This window comes from Mustela putorius, unplaced genomic scaffold (genome assembly GCF_011764305.1).
Source record: "Mustela putorius furo isolate JIRA1106 unplaced genomic scaffold, ASM1176430v1.1 tig00003932_pilon_pilon_pilon:0A:0A, whole genome shotgun sequence".
Lineage (NCBI taxonomy): Eukaryota > Metazoa > Chordata > Mammalia > Carnivora > Mustelidae > Mustela > Mustela putorius.
This window is the reverse complement of record NW_025422077.1, coordinates 6,701,871-6,727,590: the sequence shown is the minus strand read 5'-3', so window position 1 is coordinate 6,727,590 and position 25,720 is coordinate 6,701,871. Positions and strand designations below refer to the sequence as shown.

General features: G+C 41.5%; 2 protein-coding genes across 7 annotated transcripts in view; one reads left to right on the top strand and one right to left on the bottom strand.

Moving 5' to 3' along the window:
* The window catches only part of TRAPPC11 (trafficking protein particle complex subunit 11), a 44,859-nt gene extending 40,164 nt beyond the window's left edge, over window positions 1–4,695 (bottom strand). The window contains exons 1-3 of one of the 2 annotated variants that reach the window (XM_013058976.2): window positions 4,522–4,695; window positions 3,718–4,033; window positions 1,601–1,826 (exon numbers count right to left, since the gene is read on the bottom strand). In XM_013058976.2, coding sequence (XP_012914430.1) covers window positions 1,601–1,804 — 204 coding nt within the window. In that variant the 5' untranslated portion in view covers window positions 1,805–1,826; window positions 3,718–4,033; window positions 4,522–4,695. The remainder of the gene's footprint in view (window positions 1–1,600; window positions 1,827–3,717; window positions 4,034–4,521) is intronic. The other variant, XM_004757699.3, reaches the window with a different exon arrangement.
* A 266-nt stretch (window positions 4,696–4,961) lies between these two features.
* On the top strand, window positions 4,962–20,799 carry RWDD4 (RWD domain containing 4). Of its 5 annotated transcripts, XM_045069465.1 has the most exons (10): window positions 4,962–5,151; window positions 7,783–7,863; window positions 10,835–10,944; window positions 11,027–11,174; window positions 12,906–13,023; window positions 15,447–15,496; window positions 15,636–15,638; window positions 16,836–16,877; window positions 17,813–17,876; window positions 18,950–20,799. In XM_045069465.1, the coding sequence occupies exons 1-9, from the start codon at window positions 5,128–5,130 to the stop codon at window positions 17,846–17,848; spliced, it is 612 nt and encodes a 203-aa protein (XP_044925400.1). In that variant the 5' UTR covers window positions 4,962–5,127; the 3' UTR covers window positions 17,849–17,876; window positions 18,950–20,799. The 5 variants fall into 5 exon arrangements, with proteins under 5 accessions (XP_044925400.1, XP_044925402.1, XP_044925401.1 ...); XM_045069467.1 differs by lacking the exon at window positions 7,783–7,863; XM_045069466.1 differs by lacking the exon at window positions 17,813–17,876.
* Window positions 20,800–25,720: the final 4,921 nt, after the last annotated feature.

Here is a 25,720-nt window from a genome sequence, read left to right as displayed (position 1 = left end):
TCTTAAATACGGAAGCGTGATAGCAGTCACTCGGGGGTCACACTAAGTGCCAAATCGGCAGAGACAGAGGTGTTGGTGTGAACGTTAACCCTGAAGAAACTCACTGAAACCTCAAATTGCTTCCAGAGTGCTGGCCCCGACTCAGACTACCCCAACAGCCTCTTCAAGGGAGGAAAGACAATAAAGGGTCATTATTATCCAGTGGAGGAATCGGAAACAAAAAACTTATGGACTCAGGGAAGAACAAGGAAGGGCACATGAAAAGCTCCCACGAGGGAGAATGGATCCAGGACAAAAGGAGGAGAGCTGTGCTGGGCCGGCCCACCCGGGAACAAGCTCCACACTAAGGACAAACACCAAGGAGCTGGGGTGCTGTCCCCTGCACAATGCCAGAAAAACCACGCAGCTTTGACAGCCGGGGATAGGAAACCGCATGTGGTCTGCGAAGGATCGGCTGGCCACCAAATCCACAGGCCCTACCCTTCCAGAGTTTCACGAAGGGCGCCTCGCACTTACATTTTTCATAAACATCACCAGTGATGATGATATCCTTGGTCCAAAGACCAGTCTGTCAGGAACATTGCTCCAGAGCAATGTTTATTAAAAATAAAAATAAAAAAAGAGCAGGTGGTTTATTTTGATCAATGTGTCTTGTCAACTGACTTTCAAACCAGCTCTTAAGATTATGATAAACAGGGCACCTGGGTGGCTCAGTGGGTTAAGCCTCTGCCTTTGACTCAGGTCATGATCTCAGGGTCCTGGGATCGGGCTCTCTGCTCAGCGGGGAGCCTGCTTCCTCCTCTCTGCTTGCCTCTCGGCCTACTTGTGATCTCTCTCTCTGTCAAATGAATAAATAAAATCTTAAAAAAAAAAAAGACTATGATAAACAGCAAATCAATTATACATGATTTTCTTGAAAAAGTAAACTGGCCTTGTAAGCACTTTCCATGTATTAGCTGCTATTCTTAACACCATTCTCTGACTTTCTAGGTAAATTAGAGTCTCTAGTATGATGGTCAACCTAAAATTCGGTTTTGAATGTAATACCTTTCCATACTCCTCACTAAATAACCTGTTTTACTTCATGTAGAACTCTCCAGAGACAGAGCTGGTCTTATTTAAATTTTTATCACCAGCCTATTGCATAGTTCCTAGAACCCAACACAAAGTAAGTGCTCAAAAGTGTGTGAAACTGAAACAAACTGCAAAGACTGCAAATTCTATCAACGATACTGGTAATGATAAATGGGGAATGTGAGACCTTCCTTTTGGAGAAGGCTTTACAAAGACTGGGAGGGGTTTTAAGCAAATACAAAAAAAAAAAAAAGAAAGAAAGAAAGAAAGAAAACCCAGGATAGAAAACTTAGTAATTATAGAGTAATTATTCCTCTGGGGTTAAAAAAATAGCTATCATTAAACGTAACTATAGTGCATTACATACATGAAAAAGCCCTGGGTTTTCCTAATGCATCACTACAACCATGGCTTTGATAAACTCGGGGATTTTCAACAAAGACGTTAGAAACAAAAAAGGCATATACTTCACACACAGAGGAAGAGAGGGAGAGAAGGAAAGGCCCCCCTGCAAACATGCCATTACCTTAGGTCTACATTTGGGATACTCATGGTCACCTGGGAGCACCTTGAAAGATATCGGTACCCGATCAGCCCTCCGATTGGCACAGAAAGCATCCCAGACAGCTCGATGGACGGCATTATAAACTACATCCAGGCCCGTAAGGGTAACAAAAGCCATTGGCCGGCAACATAATTCCACAGGGAAGTCCCACTGTGTGGGGCTCATGTTCAAGGTGTCAGGACAAAATCTGAAATAGAAATGTAAATACATTCAAAATGTTTTAAAAGCCCATATCCATATCTAATCTACCTGCCTCCACCATTTATAAAACATTACAAAAAGGCAACGGACGGAGTCTTTTCAAGTGTCCGCAGAGAGGTGATAAAATTAAAATAGGTCTCATGACCCATTTTTGATATAAAGAAAAATAACCGTTGACTTACACATAATAAATGCAACTATCTAATTTCTCTATAATGGCTAACATATCATCTCTGAATTCCCAGAAAATTATTTTTAAAATGTGCTCGTTATCTAAATAGCTATGTTTTCTCATTTCTCCATAATTAATGTGAAATGTATTATCTAAATGAAAATCTAGAAGAGAAAAACTAACAAGGAATGAAAATGTCTAGGAGGGACATGTTTCCACTGTGTTCTTCAGCTGAGAATCAGTCCATAATAAATCCTACCACACACTAACTATAGAAAAGCAATTATATAAAAATGTGTTTATTCCAAAGAAAATTGCTATTATATTTTAAAGACCATTTCTCATTCCTAAAATCATGTATCAAGAGTCCCTTTTCGGGGCACCTGGGTGGCTCAGACGTTAAGCATCTGCCTTCAGCTCAGGCCATGATCCTGGGGTCCTGGGATCTAGTCCTGTGTCCAGGTCCCTGGTCAGGGGAAAGCCTGCTTCTCCCTCTCCCACTCCCGCTGCTTGTGTTCCCTCTCTTGCTGTCTCTCTCTGTGTGTCAAACAAATAAATAAAATCTTTAAAAAAAAAAAAGAGTTCCTTTTCTTTTTTTTTTTTTAAAGCTTTTTTATTTATTTATTTGACAGAGAGAAATCACAAGTAGACGGAGAGGCAGCCAGAGAGAGAGAGAGAGATAGGGAAGCAGGCTCCCTGCTGAGCAGAGAGCCAGATGCGGGACTCGATCCCAGGACCCTGAGATCATGACCTGAGCCGAAGGCAGCGGCTTAACCCACTGAGCCACCCAGGCGCCCCAAGAGTTCCTTTTCAAAGGTGATCTTCACCAGTATAACATACAGAACTCAAATGCAATTTTTGCGAAAAGTAAAAAGCACTGTGCCACCACTTGATAACCAAATATTTTTAACTGAAAAGTTAATTTTCAAAAGATCATTAGGCTTCTTACATTTAAGTACTGAAGGAATAATGGGTATTGAATAAATGATTTGGAAAGTTCATCACAGATGATACATTTCTACAAGACACAGAATGTTTAAAATTAATTAAGCAGATATTTTCTGGACAGGATTAAGCTAGGAGGGCAAAGGCTCACAAGTTCAGAGAGAGAAAAACTCTAGTTCTAGGGAATTTGGGGGTGAAAATTAAGAAGAGATGGTCAAAACACATTAGACAGGGGCCTTTGCTTTATACCAGGGAATCTAGATTAGAGCCCGAAAGTCCATTTCTTCATTTAAAACCACCAGAGGCTCAAGAGAATTAGCTGTGGTCTTTGAAAATGGGAGTGGAAATAAGGGGACCTAGAAACGACTTACAAAGCTCTAAATCAGTGCTATCCAAAAGAAGTATTACTGCGAGCCACATAAATAATTTTAAATTTTCTAGTCATATTAAAATATTTTTAAAAGGTGGCGTTAATTTTAATAATATTCTATTTAACCAATATGCCTAACATATTAACACTTCCACATTAATGTAAGTTATTCATGAGATACTTCACTTTTCTGTACCAGGTCTTCATTATCTGATGTGAACTGTACCCTCCCAGCACATGTGAATTCAGGCTAGCCAATCTCACATGCTCAATAGCCACACAGGGCTACTGGCTATCATAATGGACAGTAAGCCCATCTCAAATTACGGTCATTCTGACCCCAAAAATCACTGTACGGGGAAACCGTTATCAGAAATTCTTGCCACATACTATTTAAGAACTTTTGGCGCGTGAGACGGTACTGCTTCTTGCACAGCAAAGGGATGGGAATGGGAAAAAAAACACTGGCAAAGGACAGGTGCTGAGGTTGTGTGGCTCTTAAGGACAGTCTGTGGACGTTCCCAGCTCTCCTGGAAGAAGCCGATGCGGCAACTAACAAAGTCTGACACGGAAGGAGGGGCGAAAGTCGTGAATGAGCCCACTGGATGGGAGACCGTGCCACGCCGGAGCCAGGAATCTGGAAGCTGGCGTGGAAAACAGGAAGGAAGGTTCTTGAAAAGGATGACACACAGCAAAGACGGGCGACCTAATCCAGGGGCAGGTAAGGAAAAATAAATAAATAAATAAATAAAGCAATGTGGTCACTATGTTTTTAATTAACGGAGGTTCACGGTGTAGTACACAAGGCCAGCAAGGACTACAAGACGACTCGGAGAGGAATGACCACTTGGGGCCGGGCTGGAGCGGGGGTGGGGGTGGGGGGCAGGGAGATGCTGACACCGTGAAGCCACCACCTTAGAAAGACACCGTCCCCGGGGTCTCAGCATTCCGCCCTGGGAATCCAATGAGGGAAGGGAGAAATAACGCCGCAGCCCTCCAGGCAGACGCTCTCGCCCCCGTCTCCTCCCCTTTAAACCCGAAGGGCCTAGATACGGGCGCGTCTCTTCGTTAGGGGCTGGAAGAGAAACGCCAGGACTGCCCCCGCAGACGCCAAAGGAAAACGCCGGGCCGCCCCCAACCGGCTTTGTCTCGGCGGTCTCGCCTGCCCTCGCGGGTCTCCGGGGCCGGACTCACCCAGGCCGCACGCCCCCCCGGGCCCGCTGCAGCTGTGGCCGGTCGCCGCAAGCCGGGGGAAGACGAAGGGAAGCAGGCAGGGTGGCCTGCAGAACGCCAGGGCCCGTCCCCACCGCCACCGCCCCGGAGCCGGCGCCCGCCAGCGAGACTTCCCGGTACCCGCCCGCGCCGGCACAGGAAGCACTTTCTGCACCTGAGTGACAGCGCTCTGCACCAACCGCCGTCCCGAAACTTAACGCCGCTCCACAAAACGTAGGAAGACGCCCGTCTCCTACGGGGGTAGGAAATAGGGGTGGGGAGAGAAGGAGCCAATAGGAGGAGCAGGAAGGAGGAGGAGGCGGAGCCTCGGCGGCACCGCCCCGCAGCGTCTCCCCGGCGGCCCCAGCGCCCCACCCTCCGCGGCCTCGGGGTCCCCGCCCACACACCCCCAGCGGGCGGCTTCGCGCTGCCCGAAGGCCGGGGGCGCGCGTGACTCTCGTCTGCGGCGCCAGGGGTGTGCCTCCCGCAGACCAGGCTCGGAAGGGGGACGCCCCGGGCGCGGGGCCACTGCTCTCCCTTTCTCGTGGTCGCAGACGCCCTCCCGGGGGGCGTCCCGCGGCCGGCGCGATGAGTGCCAACGAGGACCAGGAGGTGAGTCCCGCTGGCCGAATGCCCCTTTCCCCGTGCGGGCGCGGCGCCTCGGCTCCGAGGGAGGCGGCTGAGCCCCCGAGGCCGGGCTGGGACCGGGCGCCGGCACGAGCGGCCCCGCACGTGCCTTCGCCCCTCGAGCGGACAGAGCCTTGGCTGGGGTGCCCCAAGTTTCCGGGTGCCCTGCGAGGAGAGGCCAGGCACGCGGCAACGGGAAGCCTCCGCCTCTGCCTCCGCTCCTCCCGGGAGTTTTCAGTTTTGCAAGCCCGGGGGTGGCCCCACGCCACCTTAATAACAAGGATGAGTGTCCTTGGAAGGCGACCCAGTGCTCTTGCCTCGCCTTCAGTCCCCACGGTTCCTGTTCAGCCTCTTGCAATCTGATCACCTTAAAATGTTTAAAATCTCCTGGCTGGTAGGGACAGACTGAGCTGAGTTAGTTAAATTTCCAGTGGAGGAAAATCATGACACAAAGTGTCACCGATTTCTGGCCTTTTTGTTTGGTGGAATCAGTTATCCATCTGGTCGTTGTCCGGTGGAAATGAAGGCTGTTTTGAGCGAACACGTACCGTCCGACTCGTATAGTTTATGCTCCGCGATTTTCTCATGAAATGCCACTTTGACACTGAATCATGTGATCGGGGAATGATACAGGTCATCTCTAGGGGAGCCACCTAATGGTGTAATGCGTCCAGAGTTTTGCAAAGGTAAAGTGGATGCCCTGGGGCTGCCCGGTGAGCGTGGGGTAGAATCCGAACTAGAATGCGAGCCTCCTACCCAAGTAATTCACTCTTCATTTAGAATATGTTTGTTCAAAGTTAGCACTTCTACAAGATAGATGTGATAGAATCCCTGGAATGGAAGTTACCTTGAAAGGACCCAAAGGGCAACAAGCTGGTTGATACCTGAAATCGCTTCTAAACTGTTGTTGCCAAGTGAGTTTCTAAGTCGAGGCGCCTGGAGTGTATCATGTCATGTTTCTCAAAGTTTGGCCCATGGAACACTGCCTTAGACTCATCCGGGTGGTGGTTAGAAAAACAAGTGCCTGTACTGTACCTCAGATTTACTGGATTAAAGTTCCCGGGGGGGGGGGGGGGGGCAGGGATGTCCATTTTAACAACAGAATTCCATTCTTCCGCAGGATTGATTTTCAGAGCTTTGAAATGTTTCCTGCCCCGTTTTTTCCGATGCCCTCTGCTCTTACTAAATGATTCCTTTTCGCTTTTTCTCCATATGTCCGTTCTTTTTGTTCCTTGTCTTGGAATTGTGTATCTGTGGACAGATTATAAATTTATTTATGTCCCTTTTTAAAATTGTGGCATCACCGTTTTCTAGTTTCTGTCAATTACAGCCCATTAAGTGCTCTGTGCAAAACAATTTCTTTCTTCCTCTACTGTGTTTAGGTATCTAAAGACATGTTCTTCCACTTACCCTATAAAATTTCCTCTTGTTAGATGGTTTTTCTAGGACACTTTGAATTTTTATTCAGCCACCAGCATGATTCACTATTCCATCAAATTGTCATTCATCAGTTTCATAAGCCTGCCTTCAGTTTTTGTTCCTGTCCTACTCACTAGTTAAAATGCAAGAAAGGATTAAGGGTAGGAGGAGTAGCCCAATATTTTGAGTAAGTTGACTCTTTCTAATCTCATCTTGGTTCTTGAATCCAGTTGAAATCCGGTATTTTTTTCACGTGAAGGTAGCAAGAGAAACCCAAGTAGACCTGGGCTCTGTGCCTTTCCTCAATGTACCAATCAAGTTATCCTCTCTAACATTTTTGTTTACATTTATCTTGCTTTTCACATGCTTGCCAAGGCTTAGGGACTGCTACTCTTTATTCTCCTCGGCCCCCACGAATTATTTCTTTAATAATCTATTCTAAAATTTTGTCTCCCTTTAATTTGTAGCATTCACGATGTGCATCTTTTTGAAAACTAAAGGATATATCAAAGTACTGTCTTTCTTTGCTTCTCTTCTTCAGGGGCTCCTCGGTAATTCCAACAGTCTTTGAGTCTTCCCATTTGTCAGTCCACAGTGTTCTAAGAAATATTTCCAGGCAAGGATTATTAGTTACATTTTCTCTTGAAGTCCTTTTTATCCCATCTTGGGTAGGTTCTTGTCAAACCTCTTTCTAACCATCATTTTAAGTTCTTTTTGTGATCTGCAGGTGTTTTTTTCAAATTTCATATCATTCTGTGGGAAGGATTTCAAACATAAATAATACATGTAAATAGTGGGGTAATACTGTGTTTTGTATTTCCCATTTCCAAGTGTAACGCTCTTTCTATCCTAGCCTAGGACACATGATCTAAAGTTACTTTAAACTGACTTATTTTTCTCCCGGGTAGAAAGGAGAAGATAAGATATTCTTTACAGGATTGAAGGAAGAACGAGTGAGACAGTGCGCTGTAAAATGCTCAGGAGTTCCTGGCACATAACTTTGAAGGAAGTATTAGTATTCACATTGTGTTACTATTTGCACATATATTATATACCTTTATTATAAACATCAAAGGCCATAAAAGTAACTAAACTTTACATAGTTGAGTGGGCTTGAATCAGAAACTAAACACCCTCTATGTTTAATCCATTTATACCACTAAACAAAACTCATTTGATACATTTATTTTTTTCCAGATGGAACTGGAAGCTCTGCGTTCCATTTACGAAGGAGACGAAAGTTTCCGGGAGTTAAGTCCAGTTTCCTTTCAATATAGGGTAAGACATGACATGACTAGGAGCCCTTGCTACTTTGCTAGAAAAGATTGAGGGTTGCTGAAAGTGCTTTTATTTTTTTAATGATTTTGGTTTTTTAAATTCAACTGTTTAAACCAATTACCTCTTTGGATTTTCCGAAGCATTTGAATGAAAGCTCATCACCGTGACATCAATTATTTTTAACTTTGGGGAACCATTCAGAAACTTTTTTAAAAACTAAGAGAAACTTGTTTTTATTGTGAGAGAATGATCAAAGGTTAGAAATGGAAGAAACCTTAGAAGTTACATGGTCTTGCCTTCTAACCTTAAAGATCGTGTCTCTAAGTCATAACTTCCCAAGCTTTCCCAGCTGATGCTGATAAATACTAGAATTAAAATCCTGGTTTCTATTCCAAGTCTAGTATTATTTTCCCCACCCTATGATATAGTCAAGAAAAGTTGATACTTTCCTAATTCTGTATTAACAATATGTGTGAATATTTTTTTTACATATTCTTTAAAAGGGAGTTTGTCCATAACTGTTCTCAACATGAAACATTACCAGTATCTTGTTTTGTAAGTAAATAACAGAAACCAGCTCTCCAGATGATTATAAACAGTAGTGGTGTGAGAAAGCTTTTCGGTCCAAGACTTACAGTTATTCACATCATCAATTCAAATAAATTATGTGATAAGGGATTCTTATATGTCATTATTACAGACTGTTAGAGAAGATAAATTCTTTATCATTACTTTCTTTAGAGACTCTCCCGTCTCCTTGGCTCCTTCAAGCTCAACAGCCCTTACACCACTCCATAGATAAAACAACAAAAAAACTTAATGGCCAAGGTTAACACTGGGGTCAAGTGCTAGGCCCTTCCATATGAATCCAGCTGCCTCCCCAGAGGTCCCCAAGCACTGCCACTTTCCCCTTAGCAAATGGGAGGTTGAGAACTGCCCCATACTTCCCTAAACATCTGTATTAACAAGTGTGGTCCCTTGTTGACACAGTATATGGAACGTAGTAGGACGTGTGTGTGTCCTACAGGATGGATTCTCCGCTGTGACCACAGGATGGATCTCAAGGGAATAAAACATGAAATTTGGAAACCTTGTATGTGTTGAGAGCCAGAGGACAAGGATACAGGTCTGACTGGGTCCTGGTCAAGCCCCCTCAGTTCCTGTTTAGCAGACTGGTTCAGTAACCTCCTAGACCATTCTCCCCTTTCAGTTTGGTCTGAAGCTTGCCTCCACACCCCACCAGTAGTCCTGCAGATGACTAGGTGACTCTCTGAAACACAATAGTTACCCCATTCCTTCGTTGAGAAGCGTTTCTGCATGGGTTTCTCCTACCTAAAAAATGGGATTAAATTCCTCAGCTTGACACTCAGGGCCCTTCTGTTTGGTTCACACTGCCTCTCCAGACTTTCCCTGCCACTACCGTCCGTTAGACCCAGTAGCCTGTGGACCATTTCCCTGCATTTTTTAATATTGTGCCCGTGGGCACATCTTTTGCTCCCCGCTCACCTCACGCCCCTCATCCAACCTACTTCTTCTTTAATGCCTACCTCAGGCTCCTCTGTGACATATTTGGGCCTCCTCTTCTATCTCTCTCTTGACTTCAGAGCAGAATTGGCCATTCCCCATTTCTTACTACTTTGTTCTGTGTCTTTTTTAAACTTTTAATCATGCAGCAGTTTCATGAGTTACTTAAATCTCTGCTCCCCTTAAAGACAGGAATGGTCTTATCTCTGTTTTTGTATTTTCTGTACCTTGCACTATAGGGGGCACAGGGCCCCCCCGCTTCTACACACACCTTGCGTAAGGACTTAGTAGACTGCATACAGCAAGTAACTTTTATCACTTTTTCATTATCTCTGTATTTGAAACACAAGCATAAACCGATGATGTCATCAACTTATGTAAATATATATCAATAGGTCCCTAAGATTATTTGACATAATTTCTAAGCCTCACCTTATTTTGGTGTGTCTTGTGGTTGATGCTGAGGGGAAGGGAATAAAAATTAGTGGTCAGAGAATAAAGGGCAAGTGACAGTTTGGGGTGAAAAATTTTTTAATCTCTTATTGTTGTCTAAAAATAAATAGAAAAAGCAGCACATATACTAAAAATATTACAGAGGAGATTGGCATAGCCCTTTGCAAGGATGAAATGCTGACTCATGAATCATTCCATAATTTTATTAGAAAAATCACCATTTTGCAACCACCAATATGATGATCATTTCAGGCAAGGCTCATTAATGGATGTTAAAAACTTCGAAAAGTTGTGGGGAAAGCAAAAGAAATAGGAAAGACATTTTTAAGTTATTCAGGTGAAGAGGGTCAAAAGTTACAAACTTCTAGCTATAAAAAAATGAGGGATTTAATGCACAGCATGGTGACCGTAGTTAGTAACATAGTATTGCATATTTGAAGGTTGCACAGAGAGTAGATCTTGAAAGTTCTCACCTAGCCCAAGGCTCTCCTGAACCTTATCTCTTTACCTTTCCCTTTTTTTTCCTCTAAATTTTACATTTCCTTTTCTGGTCTTGGAATTGTGCTAAAGTGTATCAATCCCTCCTTCTTAAGGCTTCGTCTGATTTGGCAATTGGAAAACGTAGGGCGAAGATTGGGCCTTTCAAGTTCGTGGATTGTTATTTTTGTCCATTCTCTTCCTTTCCCCCACAATTGATATGTATTCTTTGTCCTCAGAAAGCTTTGATGGAAACAAAAATTTATATTAGACATTCTTGATACTGGAAAAAGCCAGAGGGCTGGTTGGAGAGAAAGATTGTGGACACCAAGTCAGATTATGACTATGGCTCTCAACCCCTGGCAGGCCTCAGCCTGTACCCTGAACTTTCCAGAATACAATGTTTCTGATCTGATTATGAGCATTGGCAGTGATTCATCATTTTCAAAGTCATAATTAAATAAATATTCTGTCTTTGTGTCACTTTCTACAAGCCTAAGATTTCCCTTTTCTTCAGATAGGTGAAAATGGTGATCCCAAAGCCTTCTTAATAGAGATTTCCTGGACAGAAACATATCCCCAAACACCTCCAATTATATCTATGAACGCTTTTTTTAACAACACCATGTGAGTAGTGTTCCGTTTTCATTGTTTTTTGTAACACTGTCGCTTACTTTTCTCTCAGCCATGTATTTCTTGTGCATTATAGATCGTCAGCTGTAAAGCAGAGCATATTAGCCAAGTTACAGGAAGCCGTGGAGGTCAATCTTGGGACTGCCATGACCTACACGTTGTTTGAATATGCCAAGGACAATAAAGACCAGTTCATGGAGAATCATCAGCCTGTGAATTCTACGGTGAGCTTGTGCTTCGTTTTGGCTTCACTCTCCTACTAATTCGTCCTTACTAGGTAGTATTTTTTTTTTTTTTGTAATTGAAAGATTTCTTGTTAGACTGAAAATGAGTTAGGGGCACCTGGGTGGCTCAGTCGGGGTTAAGTGTCTACTTTCGGTTTAGGTCATGATCCTAGAGTCCTGGGGTCGAGCCCTGCATCGGGCTCTCTGCTCCGCTCATGCTCTCTCTCACTCTCTCACATAAATAAATAAAATCTTTAAAAATAAAGAAATAAAAAAAACAAGTTACATCTGGGTTAAGTAATCGTGAATTCAAGGTTTCTCAGTGCCTATTTAACTTTAAAAATGAAATCATATCCTATAGATCTTACCCTTCCTGTGAGATTAGAATACTTCCCATGCCCACCACAACTGAGGTGCTGTTGAACCAAATATTTGTTTAAATGTATTAACCATATTTGACGTCTCCATAAAGCTCAGATGGAGGATTTCGTACGCGGCGCCCAAATATGTTGGAAATTGCTTTCTTCAGGAGCCTTCTTTAGCTGGGAATAATCTTGTCCCAGTTCGCTCTGAACGTGGTGCAAGCTTTAAGAGACTTCATGAATAGGAAAACAGTTCTTTTATTTCTAGAAGGATTTTAGGAAATCATCACCTTTTATGCCGCAGGCATCTCTTTTTCGAACCCTTTGCACCCAGTCCTGTGCCGAGAGACTTTCCAAGGCCAGAGTCCATTGAGTTCTGTAAAGCAGGCCGGCAGCTTCCTGACAGCGAAGGCTCTGGGTCTTCTACCTGAGCAGCTCTGGCTGCCGCAACCCTGATGCCACAGAAGAGCCCTGTGGGCAGCTCTCGAGCGGGAGAAAGTGGTAGCAGAGCCGGGGGACGGGGGGCCTCACCAGGCAGCCCTGAAAACCCTCACCGCTCCTCGCTGCATCACTGACCCTGAGACTTTGTTTTGGTCAGGGTAGGGGCCGCTGTCTTACCCTCACTGTGCTCAGTTTCTTCTTCTGTCCAGCGGGGATTATGGTAGCTTCTGCCTCTTAAGAGTTGAGTAAGGGTCAGACCAGGGTGTACAACATTTACAGCAATGCTTGGCACCTAGTAAGAATTTCAAATTTTGCCTATCACACTCTGATTACGTGAATCCAAATTAAAATATTTTTCTTTTTCTTTTTTTTAAAGATTTTATTTATTTATTGGGTGGGGGGGAGCAGAGGGAAGGGGAGAGATAATCTCAAGCAGACTCTGCTGTAAGCACGGAGCCCGACACAGGGCATGATCTCACAACCCTGAGATCGTGACCTGAGCCAAAATCAGCGGTCACACACTGAACCAACTGAGCCACACAGGCGCCCCCAAAATATTTTTCTTCATTCATGAAGATTTTCTTCATTTCTTCAGGGAATCCGGGTTTTCTAGGTAGGCCCGTGTGATTTTTCTAAAGACATACTTAAAATTCCAAATAAAGCAAATTAACTGAATTACAAAATTACCTTAGAACTTCAGAGCTTCAACATAATGCTGGTATCGGGTCTTATTTCTCAGAGGCTTGGTTATAACAATGGAACTAACATCATGTAAGTCTCTCTATGGGAACGTTTAGAAGAATGAAAGCAATGTACGAATGGCACCTGATCTAATAAATGGATATTATAATGCAGCATTATTTTACTTTACAGATCTAATTCAGTAAGTTTTAAGGCATTAGTACAGGAATTATTTGTTTTTTTCTAGATACCCATAAGCAGTATCATCTCCGTTGAAACTCCTAATACAGCCCCATCAAGTAAGAAAAAAGAGAAAAAAGAACAGCTTTCGAAAGCCCAGAAACGTAAGCTGGCAGATAAAACAGGTTTGTGTTTATTTTATTTTATTTTTTTAATAACACACAGAAATGGGTTGCTTTTTAGTGTGATGTGAGTGCTTAATAAGTATATTTCGAGTTCGAGGAGTAGTTCTCTGTTCTTCATTCTTGGAACACTGGGATCAGACACTGTCTTAGGTCACAGATGTATATGGAAGATATTTACCACTACTTCACCGCAAGAGCTCACCATTTGAGGAGAAGGTAAGTGAGTGGCAGAATAACTATAAATGGGTCTTGAGGGTGAGAAACAGAATAGCATACAGAAGTGTGTCCTACCTTGTATCGAAAGTCCCATGTCTGGGACTTTCCTGTTTGTTTACCTCTCTGGCAGGTACGTGCATTACTAAAAATTCTTTGAACTGTAGCTTTCATTTGAAATGAAGTTTGCTGTACCATTAGGTCTTAGCACAATAAATAATATACTGTTTTTGTCTGTTGATTTATTTAAATAATTTGCATAAGATTTAAGAATAGAATTTCTGGGGGCGCCTGGGTGGCTCAGTGGGTTAAGCCGCTGCCTTCGGCTCAGGTCATGATCTCAGGGTCCTGGGATCGAGTCCCGCATCGGGCTCTCTGCTCAGCAGGGAGCCTGCTTCCCTCTCTCTCTCTCTCTCTCTCTCTCTCTCTGCCTGCCTCTCCGACTACTTGTGATTTCTCTCTGTCAAATAAATAAATAAAATCTTTAAAAAAAAAAAAAAAAGAATAGAATTTCTGTGTTCTAAACCAGAGTCATTTTGTGGACCTTTAGAAGAGAATTATAAATTCCACCTCATATCACCAATAATATTTGATCTCTTTGTTTTTGCAAATTGGTATCGATCTGTCAACTTTTTTTTCCAATTGAGGAAATATATATATTTATATACTTATACATAAGTGTGTCCATGTATACTGTTGTCTGTATCTGTGTATGTGTGTGTGTGTGTGTGTGTGTGTATTCTTGGTATAAGGTTACAAGTTGCCCTTGATTGAAAAGAACTGACTCTTTGGTGAGGAAGTTTAAAATAATGCCCTTTTATAAAATGATGGCAGGTATTTTGTTTTTGTTTTGTTTAACGTCCTATGTGGCAGAACAAAAAGATAGCAACCTTTGTTGGCCCTCAGAACACATTTTTGAAGTCATAATGGTTTGTGAAATAACAAATCTGGGGCTCCATTATACCTAACATTAAAGCATGAACAACCAAAGCACTGAATTGTTAGTCATTGCAATCTCTTTTCTAGGATGTTGGTTAATTTCTTTGTTAATGCTGTAGCATTTCTGCCCATTAGTTCATTACCTGTCGCTTTCATACACAATGACCTATGATTATTCCTTTCATTACTGTTTCCCCAACTCCATCTCTTTTGATGATGCCCACCTGAAAGGCATTATCTTTCTATAGTTGTGGTGCAGGAGTTAGTGACTTGGAACTTGCATTTTAAATAAAACTTACCGTGGGTAAGTTTTCATTAATAAAACTGGTGATCTGCCCCACACCCCTTACAACCAATAAACAGTTGGATAAGATTCTTACTGGCATAAAGGACAAGAGAGCCATTAGCATCTAAGATTGAGGTCCAGTAATACTTCTTCTGTCCTGTAAGAAATCAGGAGGTTAGTTTCTGTTTCCCTTATGTAAAATTAATCTATTTGTTTTGAATGCAAATTTTGATGATTTCATAAAATGAGATGTATATAGCAATATCAAGCATAAAGGAAATCACGTCTTTTTAAACTAAAACACTTAATATTTATTAAAGTATTCTTTAAGTTTGAATATTCTATTAAAAGAACAAAATCACTTTGTAAACTGTGAATTTTTTATGTAAAGTTTCAGCTTGTTTTCAGGCACTCCCAGCAGATTAAACACCTGTCAGATTAAACAATGTTAGGTTAAATAATGAATTTTTTATCAGACTACAAAAGTTAATAAATAAGTTGACTAGGCCTCCTCTTCATCTGGAAGCCAGACATTGGTTTATAAGGACTCTTGTCTTGAGCCTAGCTTCGGAGTTTAAAAACCCTCACGAAGCAGTAAAGTAACACAACTCACTTAAATCAGCCATGACCTTATTAAAAGGGTAGCATTGTACAAGTGCATGAAACTAGTAAGTTGATTAGCTCCTCTTCCTGGCATTTCCAACTCACCTCCGTGTTTTTATCTTAATATCACAGTTTTGTCTTGAGCGGAACTGGGACAAATGTGAGAAGGGTGTACGTCTAAATCACTTTGCAGATATTCTGGGAATGGTGCTTTCAGTTCACAATGATGATAAACTAGTTTTCCAGCTTAATAATACGTGATTTAAAATTTTAGTCTATTTGTTGTGTAGAGTGATATATAAAAGCTTATCTGTTAGAGTATTCATTGCTTTAAAAATTACTGTCTGGTCTTAGAAATAAAGTTACTCTTTTTGTCCTGTAGATCACAAAGGAGAACTTCCTCGAGGATGGAACTGGGTTGATGTGGTGAAGGTATATAATACTTACATTCTGGGCTTTGAAACATTGTTATCGGTCTATCATCAAATAATGAAATTTATATCTTCCATTTTTTTTCTCCCCCCTCAACCTTTGAATTTTACTGGGATGGCTGTTTCCTTTTTTGCTTCAGCATGTAAGTATTTTTGAAGTATCTTTCCCATTCTTTTCTTTCCTACACCTTCAGTTTTAGATTTTCTTTTCTTTTTATTTATTTTTTAGAAGATTTTATTTATTTATTTGACAGAGATCACAAGTAGGCAGAGAGGCAGGCAGAGAGAGCGAGAGGGGGAAGCATTCTTCCTGCTCAGCAGAGAACCCAACGCAGGGCTCCATCCCAGGACTCTGGGATCAGGACTTGAGCCAAAGGCAGACGCTTAACCCACTGAGCCACGTAGGTGCCCCTAGATTTTTTTTTCTGAATAATGGAAAAATCTGTAGAACTAAGCTATAAGTACCATAAAGTCTGACTGTCTATGTAAGTACATGTGAAGAATGAACACGTCTAACTGTGGATTGGCGGTAGTGTGGAAACAAGAAACAAAGCACTGAAAGAAGTGCTTTGATTTCTTAGTAGAAATTTGTATTTTTTTTTAAGATTTTATTTATTTATTTGACAGACAGAGATCATAAGTAGGCAGAGAAGCAGGCAGAGAGAGAGGGGGAAGCAGGCTCCCTGCCGAGCAGAGAGCCCAATGTGGGGCTTGATCCCAGAACCCTGGGATCATGACCTGAGCCGAAGGCAGAGGCTTTAACCCATTGAGCCACCCAGGCGCCCCCGTTTTTTTTTTTTTTTTTTTTTTTTTAAGGGCAAACTCTAGATGGAGCTCACATCATCGTCAAGAAGGATTTTCTCTTTTTCCTATTTAGAATTGTTGCTGTTTCACATTGAAGTTTTTTTTTTGCCGACTTCTCTTGGTATTTTTCTTATTTGTAAGTTCCAGTATATTAAAGTGATGTTCAGTTAATCTTCTTTGTAGGACTTCATGAGTTTTGCATGCCAACTAGTGCCACTACTGCTGTGAGAAGATGTGATCCAAGGGTAGTTAAAGATTAGGATTTTAGTGGGGACCTAGAAATATGGGTAATTATAAGCAGTATATTCTCAGAGTTTATTTGAAAGTTTATTTGAAAGTTCATAGGGTACCTTTGCTGTAGAAACTGCTTAAAATAATCTTTGTGTCTAGTACAAGAATATTACCTGGGAATAGGGTGGGGTAAGCTAAGGTCGGAATAAAGAAGCAGTATTTCTGGTCTGCCTCCTGGGCAAGGGGCTGAGCGCACAGGAGATGTCTGTGTGGGCGCGGCTTCTCCCACTGTCTCCTTTACCCAGGTCCCGCCTCCATGGATGCCTGATGGATACTTCATGTCCCAGGTGTGCTTGTATTTACCTCACCAACCAAGTTGTTTCACTCCTTAAAATGCTTCAGGCTTCAGGGGCGCCTGCATGGCTTAGTCCTTAAGCATCTGCCTTCTGCTCAGGCCGTGATCCCATAGTCCTGGGATCGAGCCCCGCATCAGGCTCCCTGATCTGCGGGGGGTCTGCTTCTCCCTTTCCCACTCACTCTGCTTCTGTTCCCTCTCTTGACGTGTCTTTCTCTGTCAAATAAATAAATAAAATCTTAAAAAAAAGAAAGCTTCAAACTTCAGAATGGGAGTGCATCCTTTCCATGAAGTCGCCTGCAGCAGAAATTGGGCTCAAAAATATTCTGATTAATCCACAGGTGTTAGCACTCCTTCTCTAGCTCCAGAAATTTAGTTTCTCATATAAACTGATATATAATTTGTTAATATAAATTAGAATTTAATTGTTAATATAAATTAGAATTTCAAGAAATTTAAATGAAATAAAGATTTAAATAATCCAGTAATCTCGAGAAATAGACGAAGATATTTTGTAAGAGGGAAGTTATCACGTAGATGTGGTCTGGACTCAGAGTCTGTTACCCTAAACCAGTAGTTTCCAAGTGTGATCTTGGGATCCCTCGGAGGTCCTGGGGCCCTCTGGGTGTCAACAAGGTCAAAACTATTTACATCACAATGTTAAGATATTGTTGGCCTTTTTTTCCTCATTCTCACAGGTGAATTGTGGTGTTTACCAGAGGCCCCATGAAAAGTGATGACGCCATCACTAATACTCTTCTTTTAGAGCATTAATAGAATGTGTGCTTTTATATTGTGTTTTTCAGAATTTTCTAAGATAATGAGTAGGTTTAGAATCTAAGTATGTGCATTTTTATATTAACTCAGTTTGTTCTTAATACTGGTACTGTGTTTTTGTTTGCTGTTTCCTATTATACCTTACTATAGAAGCAGATTTGTGAAAAACCAGCGGTTTCCTGTTGAGCTCAGTAATAAAGAAGTTTGCAAAAATGTAAAAGAATACTATTCTTCGCATTAAGTCCTATTAATTTGTTTTAGAAAACACAGCTTTTCGTTTAAGAAATGTTGTTTGGTGATTACAGAATGGGTTTACTGTTATTTTTATTTTTACATGAATTAAAATTCTTCAGTTTTAATTTCAAGCACTGCAGGTATAACATATACTTAAAAGAAAGCTCTTTAAGATCCTTGAAGTGGGAAGAGGAGCTGAGGCCAGAATGTTAGAACTTCTAGAAACTTAGCAGTTTCTACTTTTCACAGCTTCCCACATTCTCTGGGGTTCTCAGGGCTTGGGTTCAGTGGGGATTTCTTGGTGGCTTGGTCTTTATTCTGGTCAGAATTGTCTGTGTATTCTTTGGGAGCTCTCCTCGCCCCATTTGCTAAATTCTGTAGATTTTTATCAGAAAAGACTTGCAATTTAAGATTTTGATTGCATTTTTTAAACTGTATTTAATTTATGTGGGCTTTTTTAACCACAATTTTTAAAATTTTGAAGACTTTATTTGTGAAAATAATAGAAGAATGTCATTCATTTTGTAAATGGCACCTTTTGTGTATTCTTGGTTCCAATTTATTTCTTGGAAAGCTTTGAGGGATTTTTTTCTCCTCCTTGTTCTATTGAGGTTGTGGGGTTTTTCTGTTTTGGTTTTTTTGTTGTTGTTGTTAAGATTTTATTTATTTATTTGACAGAGAGAGATCACAAGTAGGCAGAGAGGCAGACAGAGAGAGAGGAAGGGAAGCAGGTCCCCCGTTGAGCAGAGAGCCCGATGCGGGACTCGATCTCAGGACCCTGAGATCATGACCTGAGCCGAAGGCAGTGGCTTAGCCCACTGAGCCACCCAGGCACCCAGGTTGTGTTTTTAAAGAATCCTTTTTAAAGTAGCTGAGCCTAAAGTTGACAAGTAGTTAAATATACTGAATGCAGTGAATGGTGTTAAGTTACACGAAACTTGTTGCCTGTTGCTCTATCAACTGTAAATATTTGTCATAGTAAGTGAAAACAGTGAATTCAAATAACATGATAGCTTAATCTTGTTGATGATGTCTTTTTTCTCTTTTTTATAGTTAAGCAAAACTGGCTCTAAAGAAGACGAATAGTTCTTGGAATTGAAGACAAGGGAAAAACATCCTTTAAGAAGGAAACTGGGTTCAAAATCCTTCATTATTACTCTTTTCTGGTATTGAGGTGGCTTTTTATAAAACAATTTTTTTGTATGTTTCTTATGTAAAAAAAAAATGTTTTAAGCTGAAAGTTCATGAAAAGATCTGGTTGTATTAAATTATTTTCACAAACTTGCCTTAATAAAAGGTGAAATGTTACCGTTTAGTATACTTTATGAAGATGGTTGATCTTTGTAAATGGACAAAATGGGAAAAAATAAATAATCAATGTGAATTTATATGATCTTATTCCAGTGGATTGGCTGTTTTTTAAAGGAGTAGGAAGCCCTTTTGAAACTCTTATCCCAGTGGATCAGAATACTGAGTAAACAGTTGCTCTGTGGTGTGATCCATTTTAATAGACTTCTCATCTTAATAAAGTCTTCATCTCTCCTTTCTCTTAATTACTGAAGCGTAAATTGCTCCAGAGAAATTTAAATACTAATATTTGAACTTACTACATAATATTCTTTGTAGTTCCTTTTTATTTTTCAAGGGTGAACCACTTCTTTCTTATTTTTAGTAAATGAGTATCTGTTCATACTCTTCTCTTCTTTTGGGTCATGATGTTTGACCATGAGAGTTTTCGGCTGTATGCGGAATAGGGGAATATAAAATAAATCTGCCAAATACATTCAGAAGCGTTTGAGTAGAAGTGCTGGTTCCCACTGAAAACATTTCTCTTTGCTGCATATACCAAGATGGGAGTAAAAGATGCCTTAATATTTAATTTTTGTATTTTTGGGAGACAGTGGTTTTAATAAATTCCTGTTTCTCTGCCACTGTGTGTTTTTGGTTCTCTCGCAACAGGTCTTCTAAATGGTTTAACATAAAACCACCTTTCAGGTCTTGTTTCTTTTCAAGTAGCCATGTGGATTTCTCAGGCTGAACATCTGTTTTCATAGTAATAAACGTAGAAGTGTTTCAAATGCTGAATCATAGTACAAGCTTGATTATTTTTTTTTAATCACGAGTAGGGTAACTGTTAGTGACATGTAACCAGGAAGTCACTGATGTGTTGTGTGACTTACGGTGACTACATTTACTCCCTGGCTGGAGAACCCTGAGAACTGCTGCTGGTTCTAGAAGGGTAAACTGTTGGTTCCTCCAGTTACACCTGTGCAGCTCGGGTCTGACTTTTCAAAGAATAATGAACTTCTAAAGACATGTCCTTAGCATCAGAGCAGTTTAAATTGTATGCGTGGCTTTTACTGGGCTAATATTAGGCTCAGTTAAATGGTTGGAATTACACAGTAAATACAATTATGGTAAAGAAGTGTAATCTGGTTTTCAAAAGCTAAATCACACTTTATATCTTGAACTAATAGAAGCATTACAATTCAAGACCACCGGAATACGCCAGTTCGTTTTTGGGGGTGTGTACATGGTTTTTGTTGTGTTATTTGTTTGCTTGTTTTTAAAGAAACTGAAACTACAGATCTGCTCGTGGAACAAATTGTGTTTTGCTCTGAAGATTCTGAAGTTGTTCAGGCTTACTGTGGTTCAAAGATGACAAAGAATAATGCTAGTTAAATGCCAATGAACTATTTTTACTCTTTTTTATACGAAATGTACAAATTTGGGGGGTGATGGTAGCAGCGGGGCCTCTGACCACCTTCTCTAAAGCACTGGAACATTCTCATCTGTTTTACCACTGTCTATTCAACACTCCCAGTATATTTTCTCCAAGTCTGTCTACCTAAAACTGTACGGAATGACATAAATAATGAGCAATAAAACCAGAATTATACACAGTGGCTTCTCTGTGTTTATTTCAAGTTGATAGAGAATTGTTGATTTTACAAATTTGCACAGACTTATGGTGTAAGGTGCACCCTCCTTCAAAATGTTGGATTGAGAAAGAATTGTTTCATGAGTTGACAAGAAGCTAAGGGATACCCAGTCTTTTTTTTTTTTTTTTTTTTTTTTTGACAGATCACAAGTAGGCATAGAGTCAGACAGAGAGAGAGAGGAGGAAGCAGGCTCCCTGCTGAGCAGAGTGCCGATGCGGGACTCGATCCCAGGACCCTGAGATCATGACCTGAGCCAAAGGCAGCAGCTTAACCCACTGAGCCACCCAGGTGCCCTTAAAAAAAATTTTTTTTGAATATGTTTTTGGATTGATTTATTTGAGAGAGACCATGAGCACAAGCTTGGGGAAGCAGAGGGAGAAGCAGACTCCCCACTGAGCAGGGAGCCCCACGTGGGACTCCATCCTAAGACCCTGGGATCATGCCCTGAGCCGAAGGCAGGCACTCAACCGACCGAGCCACCCAGGTGTCCCAACCTTGGAATCTTTCTGCATTATTTCTTCACAGCCCCCCCCCCATTTTAGGTTGGCTGGGTGATTTGAGCTTTCCAGAAGTTCTGCTTGATAACTGCTCGTGTGCCGTCCCAGACCCTGTTTCAGAAGAGACCAGTTAGGACAGAGATGTGGCCGGTGTTCCAGAGGGTAATCTGAGATATCTGAGAGCGCTTTAAAAAGAATGAATTTAAAAAAAAAAAAAAAAAAAAAAAAAAAAAAAAAGAATGAATTTAGAAATCATGCTACGTAATTACAGATTTGTTTTGTCATTGGTTAGTCCGCAGAATAAAAATATAACAAGAGGCATTATCTGGTAGGGATTATCTGGTAATCTGGGATTCTAAATTCAGTGTTTCCAATTATGTGACAAAATAATAAAGAATTGGTCAATAATCTGAAGGTTTTGTGTGTGTGTGGGATCCATTAGTGAAGAAACTCACTGAGGGTCTTTTTTTTTTTTCCTAAGATTTTATTTATTAGAGAGAGAGAGAGGGAACACAAGCTAGAGGGAATGGGAGAGGGAGAAGCAGGCTTGGCGCCGAGCAGGGAGCCTGATGTGGGGCTCATTCCCAGGACCCTGCGATCATGACCTGAGCTGAAGCCAGATGCTTCACGACTGAGCCACCCAGGCACCCCTCACTGAGGGTCTTTAACAGAAATTTTCCTGATGGAATGGAAGAGAACAAAATTCAACAGAAAATACCAGTGCATATCACATGTCTTAAGGGTCTTTGCGTGCATGTGACCTATTGTTTTGGTTTGGGGTATGTATGTGCAGTACTGTATAAAATTTATTTCTTAAAGATACTCATGGCAAAAAAAAAAAAAAGTATGAAAAGCACTGATTTAAAAAAAAAAAGAAAATAAAAAGAAAAGTACTGATTAGAGCATATGCCTTCGGCCCAGGTCATGATCCCAGGGTCCTGGGATCAAGCCCCACATGGGGCTCCCTGCTCAGCGGGGAGTCCACTGTCTCCCTCTAACTCTCCCTCTGTGTTCTCTCACTCTCTCTCTCTCTCTCTCTCAAATAAATAAAATCTTTTAAAAATTTTTTAGGAAATTTTTAATAATTTTTTAAAACTTTGCATCCAGTGACACACAATGTGACATTCTTTTCAGGCGTACAGCGTGGCGATCATCGTGTGTGCCGTGCGGGCTTTACCGTCCACATGACAGCCTTAGAACAAGGAACTGCGAGGGCTAACGCCTCAATCAGTAACAACTACAACAGCTTTAACTTCTGACCGATAGAACCAAACACAAGAAAATACATCCTATTCTCCTATTCCTCAAGAAAGAACCATTTTCTTCCTGGGCTTCCCGTATAAATCTAGTTTCTAAAATAAATTGTTGTCAGCAGCTGATGGGGGTAAGAGAACAGACAGGAAATGCCCCCCCCCCGACTGTTCCTCCCCATTTGTGGCTGCGGGCACCTGGGAAGTTGGACGTCCTCTCATGGGTCTCCCTGCGGCCTTCTGGAGCATTCCTCTTCCGTGGCCCCCACAAAGCTTTGGCCTGTTGGGACGCTATTTTTGGTATTTCAGGCAACAAGCCATCTCCATGTCCCATTTTGCCCTTTCCTTAACAAAGGAGATTATAATTTAGAAAAGGAAACTTCACACAGGGGGAAAAACGCACATGAAAATGTTTCTTGCTTCACCGTTGAGGGGCTGGAAATGAACCTTGAACATTGTCCTGTGATGACAGTTTCTCAAGCACAGAATGGTGAGGAGAAAGGTTTGCATTTAATGCCTGACATTGCAGGAAGACCGGTCTGACCATGCAGATTTCCGTCCTGGGGGCTCCCATACTGCGTTTCTCCTGCTTCCGTGCAAGGGGAGACTCTGTCCTTCTCCCAAGGGCAGTGCTCTTCTGAGTCACCTGACGACCCACCTTCTTTGTAAAGGCCCATCTTCAGACTTGGACTCGGGGTCCTGCAGCGTGTGAATCTCACTGAGGTTTCAGTGGAAGCGAACACTTCATCAATTCCTACATTCGTTTCACGATATGTCTTCTGTTCTTAAAAATCACACTTGGGGCGCCCGGGTGGCTCAGTGGTTATTAAGCATCTACCTTCTGCTCAGGTCATGATCTGAGGGTCCTGGGATCAAGTCCTGCATCGGGCTGTCTGCTGGGCGGGGAGCCTGCTTCTCCCTCTCCCTCTGCTGTTCCTTCTGCTTCTGCTCTCTTGCTCACAATCGCTCTCTCTCAAAAAAAATAAATAAAATCTTAAAAAAAAATCACACTTGTTTCCAATTCTACCTAATAATGATTTTTTTTAATAATGATTTTTTTAAACATGAAAGTGCAAGAAACGAAATGCTGTAGAAACCTTCCTCTCCTTTCTCATCTCTGTGTCTCTGAAGATCACAAAATCTAGATTTCATCAGTTTGCTGTTTCACTGGCTGAATGCTGAATACACAGAACTAAATATTCCTTACCTTCCAGGCGCTGCTCAAAGATAGAAATTTAAATCGATGGGTGTTATTTAGAATCACGATAACTGAGAAATCATGGAGTTTGGTTATAAGAATGTCCATCCATCTGCTAAAAGAAAAGCATAACTCCCACTGCATGCTAACAAAAGCCATCTGTTAAGATTTTCCCTTATTTTCTATATTTTTCCTTTGGATGTCAGTGGTTTAAAATTCTTGATTAATTTTTCATTTTTATCAAAGTCGTACATATACTTTGAAAAGTCAGATAGTTCCACAAGGCTTTCAATGTAAAAGGTAATCTTCCCTTACCACACCCCTGCTATCCCTATTCCCACTCCGTGTAAGTAACTGCTTTCAACAATTTTTAGCTCACACTGGCCCACGGGACCCGGATCTGTGGTCTCCTGCTGTCTGTAACTGCAGCTCCAAGACTGGCCGCCATGTTCCTTGCCTTCGAGGCTCTCCTCTGGCTCTTGCCTCTGCCTGGGACTCTCTCCCTCAAATGTCACATGGTCAACTCATTCACCTTCAGATCTGTGATCCCAGTCTGTTTTTCGGCTTTGAGCAAAGTAGGAAGCCTCTAGAAGTCCCTGTCTCCCCACCTGCCCCAGCTTTATTGAGATATAATTGGCCTACAACATGGTGGAAGTTTTAAGGCACAACACGATGATCTGAGACACTTATCTATTGCAAAATGATTACCTCATATGGTCACTTAACACCTCCACCAACACACATCATTACGTGTGTGTGTGTTTGGTGAGAACATTTAGGATCTACTCACTCAGCAACTTTCAAGTACGACATGTGGTATTGTTAACCATAGTTAGCCAGGCTGTACCTCAGATCCTCAGAACCTGCTCATCTTATAGCCGGAAGTTTGTACCTTTTGGCCAACGCCCCTGCATCCCCTCAAACCCCACTTTTAGGCCCCAGCAACCACCAATCTACTTCCTGTTTCTGTGAGGTCAGCTTTCTCAGATTCTGCGTACAAGTGAGATCATACACTACTTGCTTTTCTTTTTCCAACTTCCCTCACTTAGCATAATGCCCTCTGGGTCAATCCATGTTGTCCCAAATGGCAGGATCTCCTTTTTTTGTGGCTGAATAGTATTCCATTGTGCAGAGGGTTTGGAACAGAGGAGTGGGGTGATCTGACTTAGGTTTGAATGGTTTGTTCTAGCTTCTGGGTTGAGAATAGACTGAAGCAAGAGGAAAGGCGGGGGAGTCCAGTTTGGAAACTATCACAGAAATGTGGGTGGAAAACAGTGGTGCCATGAATGGGGGACAGGTGAGAAGTGGTCAGTTTCTGGATAGATATTGAAGGAACTGCTGCTAGGGTTTGCTGATAGATCGATGAAGGATGTAGGAGACATGGTTGTGCATCATACACAAGTCTCTAAGTTTCTGGCCTAAGTAACTGCAAAACAATCCATTGGTACAGATATTAATTCTCCTTATATTATCCTGTAAATTTAAGATGATCTCAGCGATATCACAACTGATTTTTAAAAGAAAGAAACACGTTTATTTGGAAGTCCTTATGGAAAACTAACATTCTAGAATAACCAGAAGAAATACTGAAAAAGAAGGGTAATAAGGTGAGATTAGTTCTATCAGTTTGCAAAACATCTTTCAAGCAACAAGAATTAAAGTGGTAAGGAGTTGGTATCTGCTCCTCTCAGTGACATAAAACAGATTCCAGAAACAGACCTACATGTGTAGAAGAATTGAATATATGAGAGGTCTGTAGAAAATGTAATTTCTTCAGTAGATGGCATGAGGACAACTAGACAACCAACAAACAGGGAAGAAAAGGAAAAGCATTCCTATCTCACATTTCACATCTTAATAACTTCCAGATACACCAAGAGGAAAGAAAATGTTGCAGATTCTTGAATGTATCATTTCAGGATGAGATGACCTTCCTT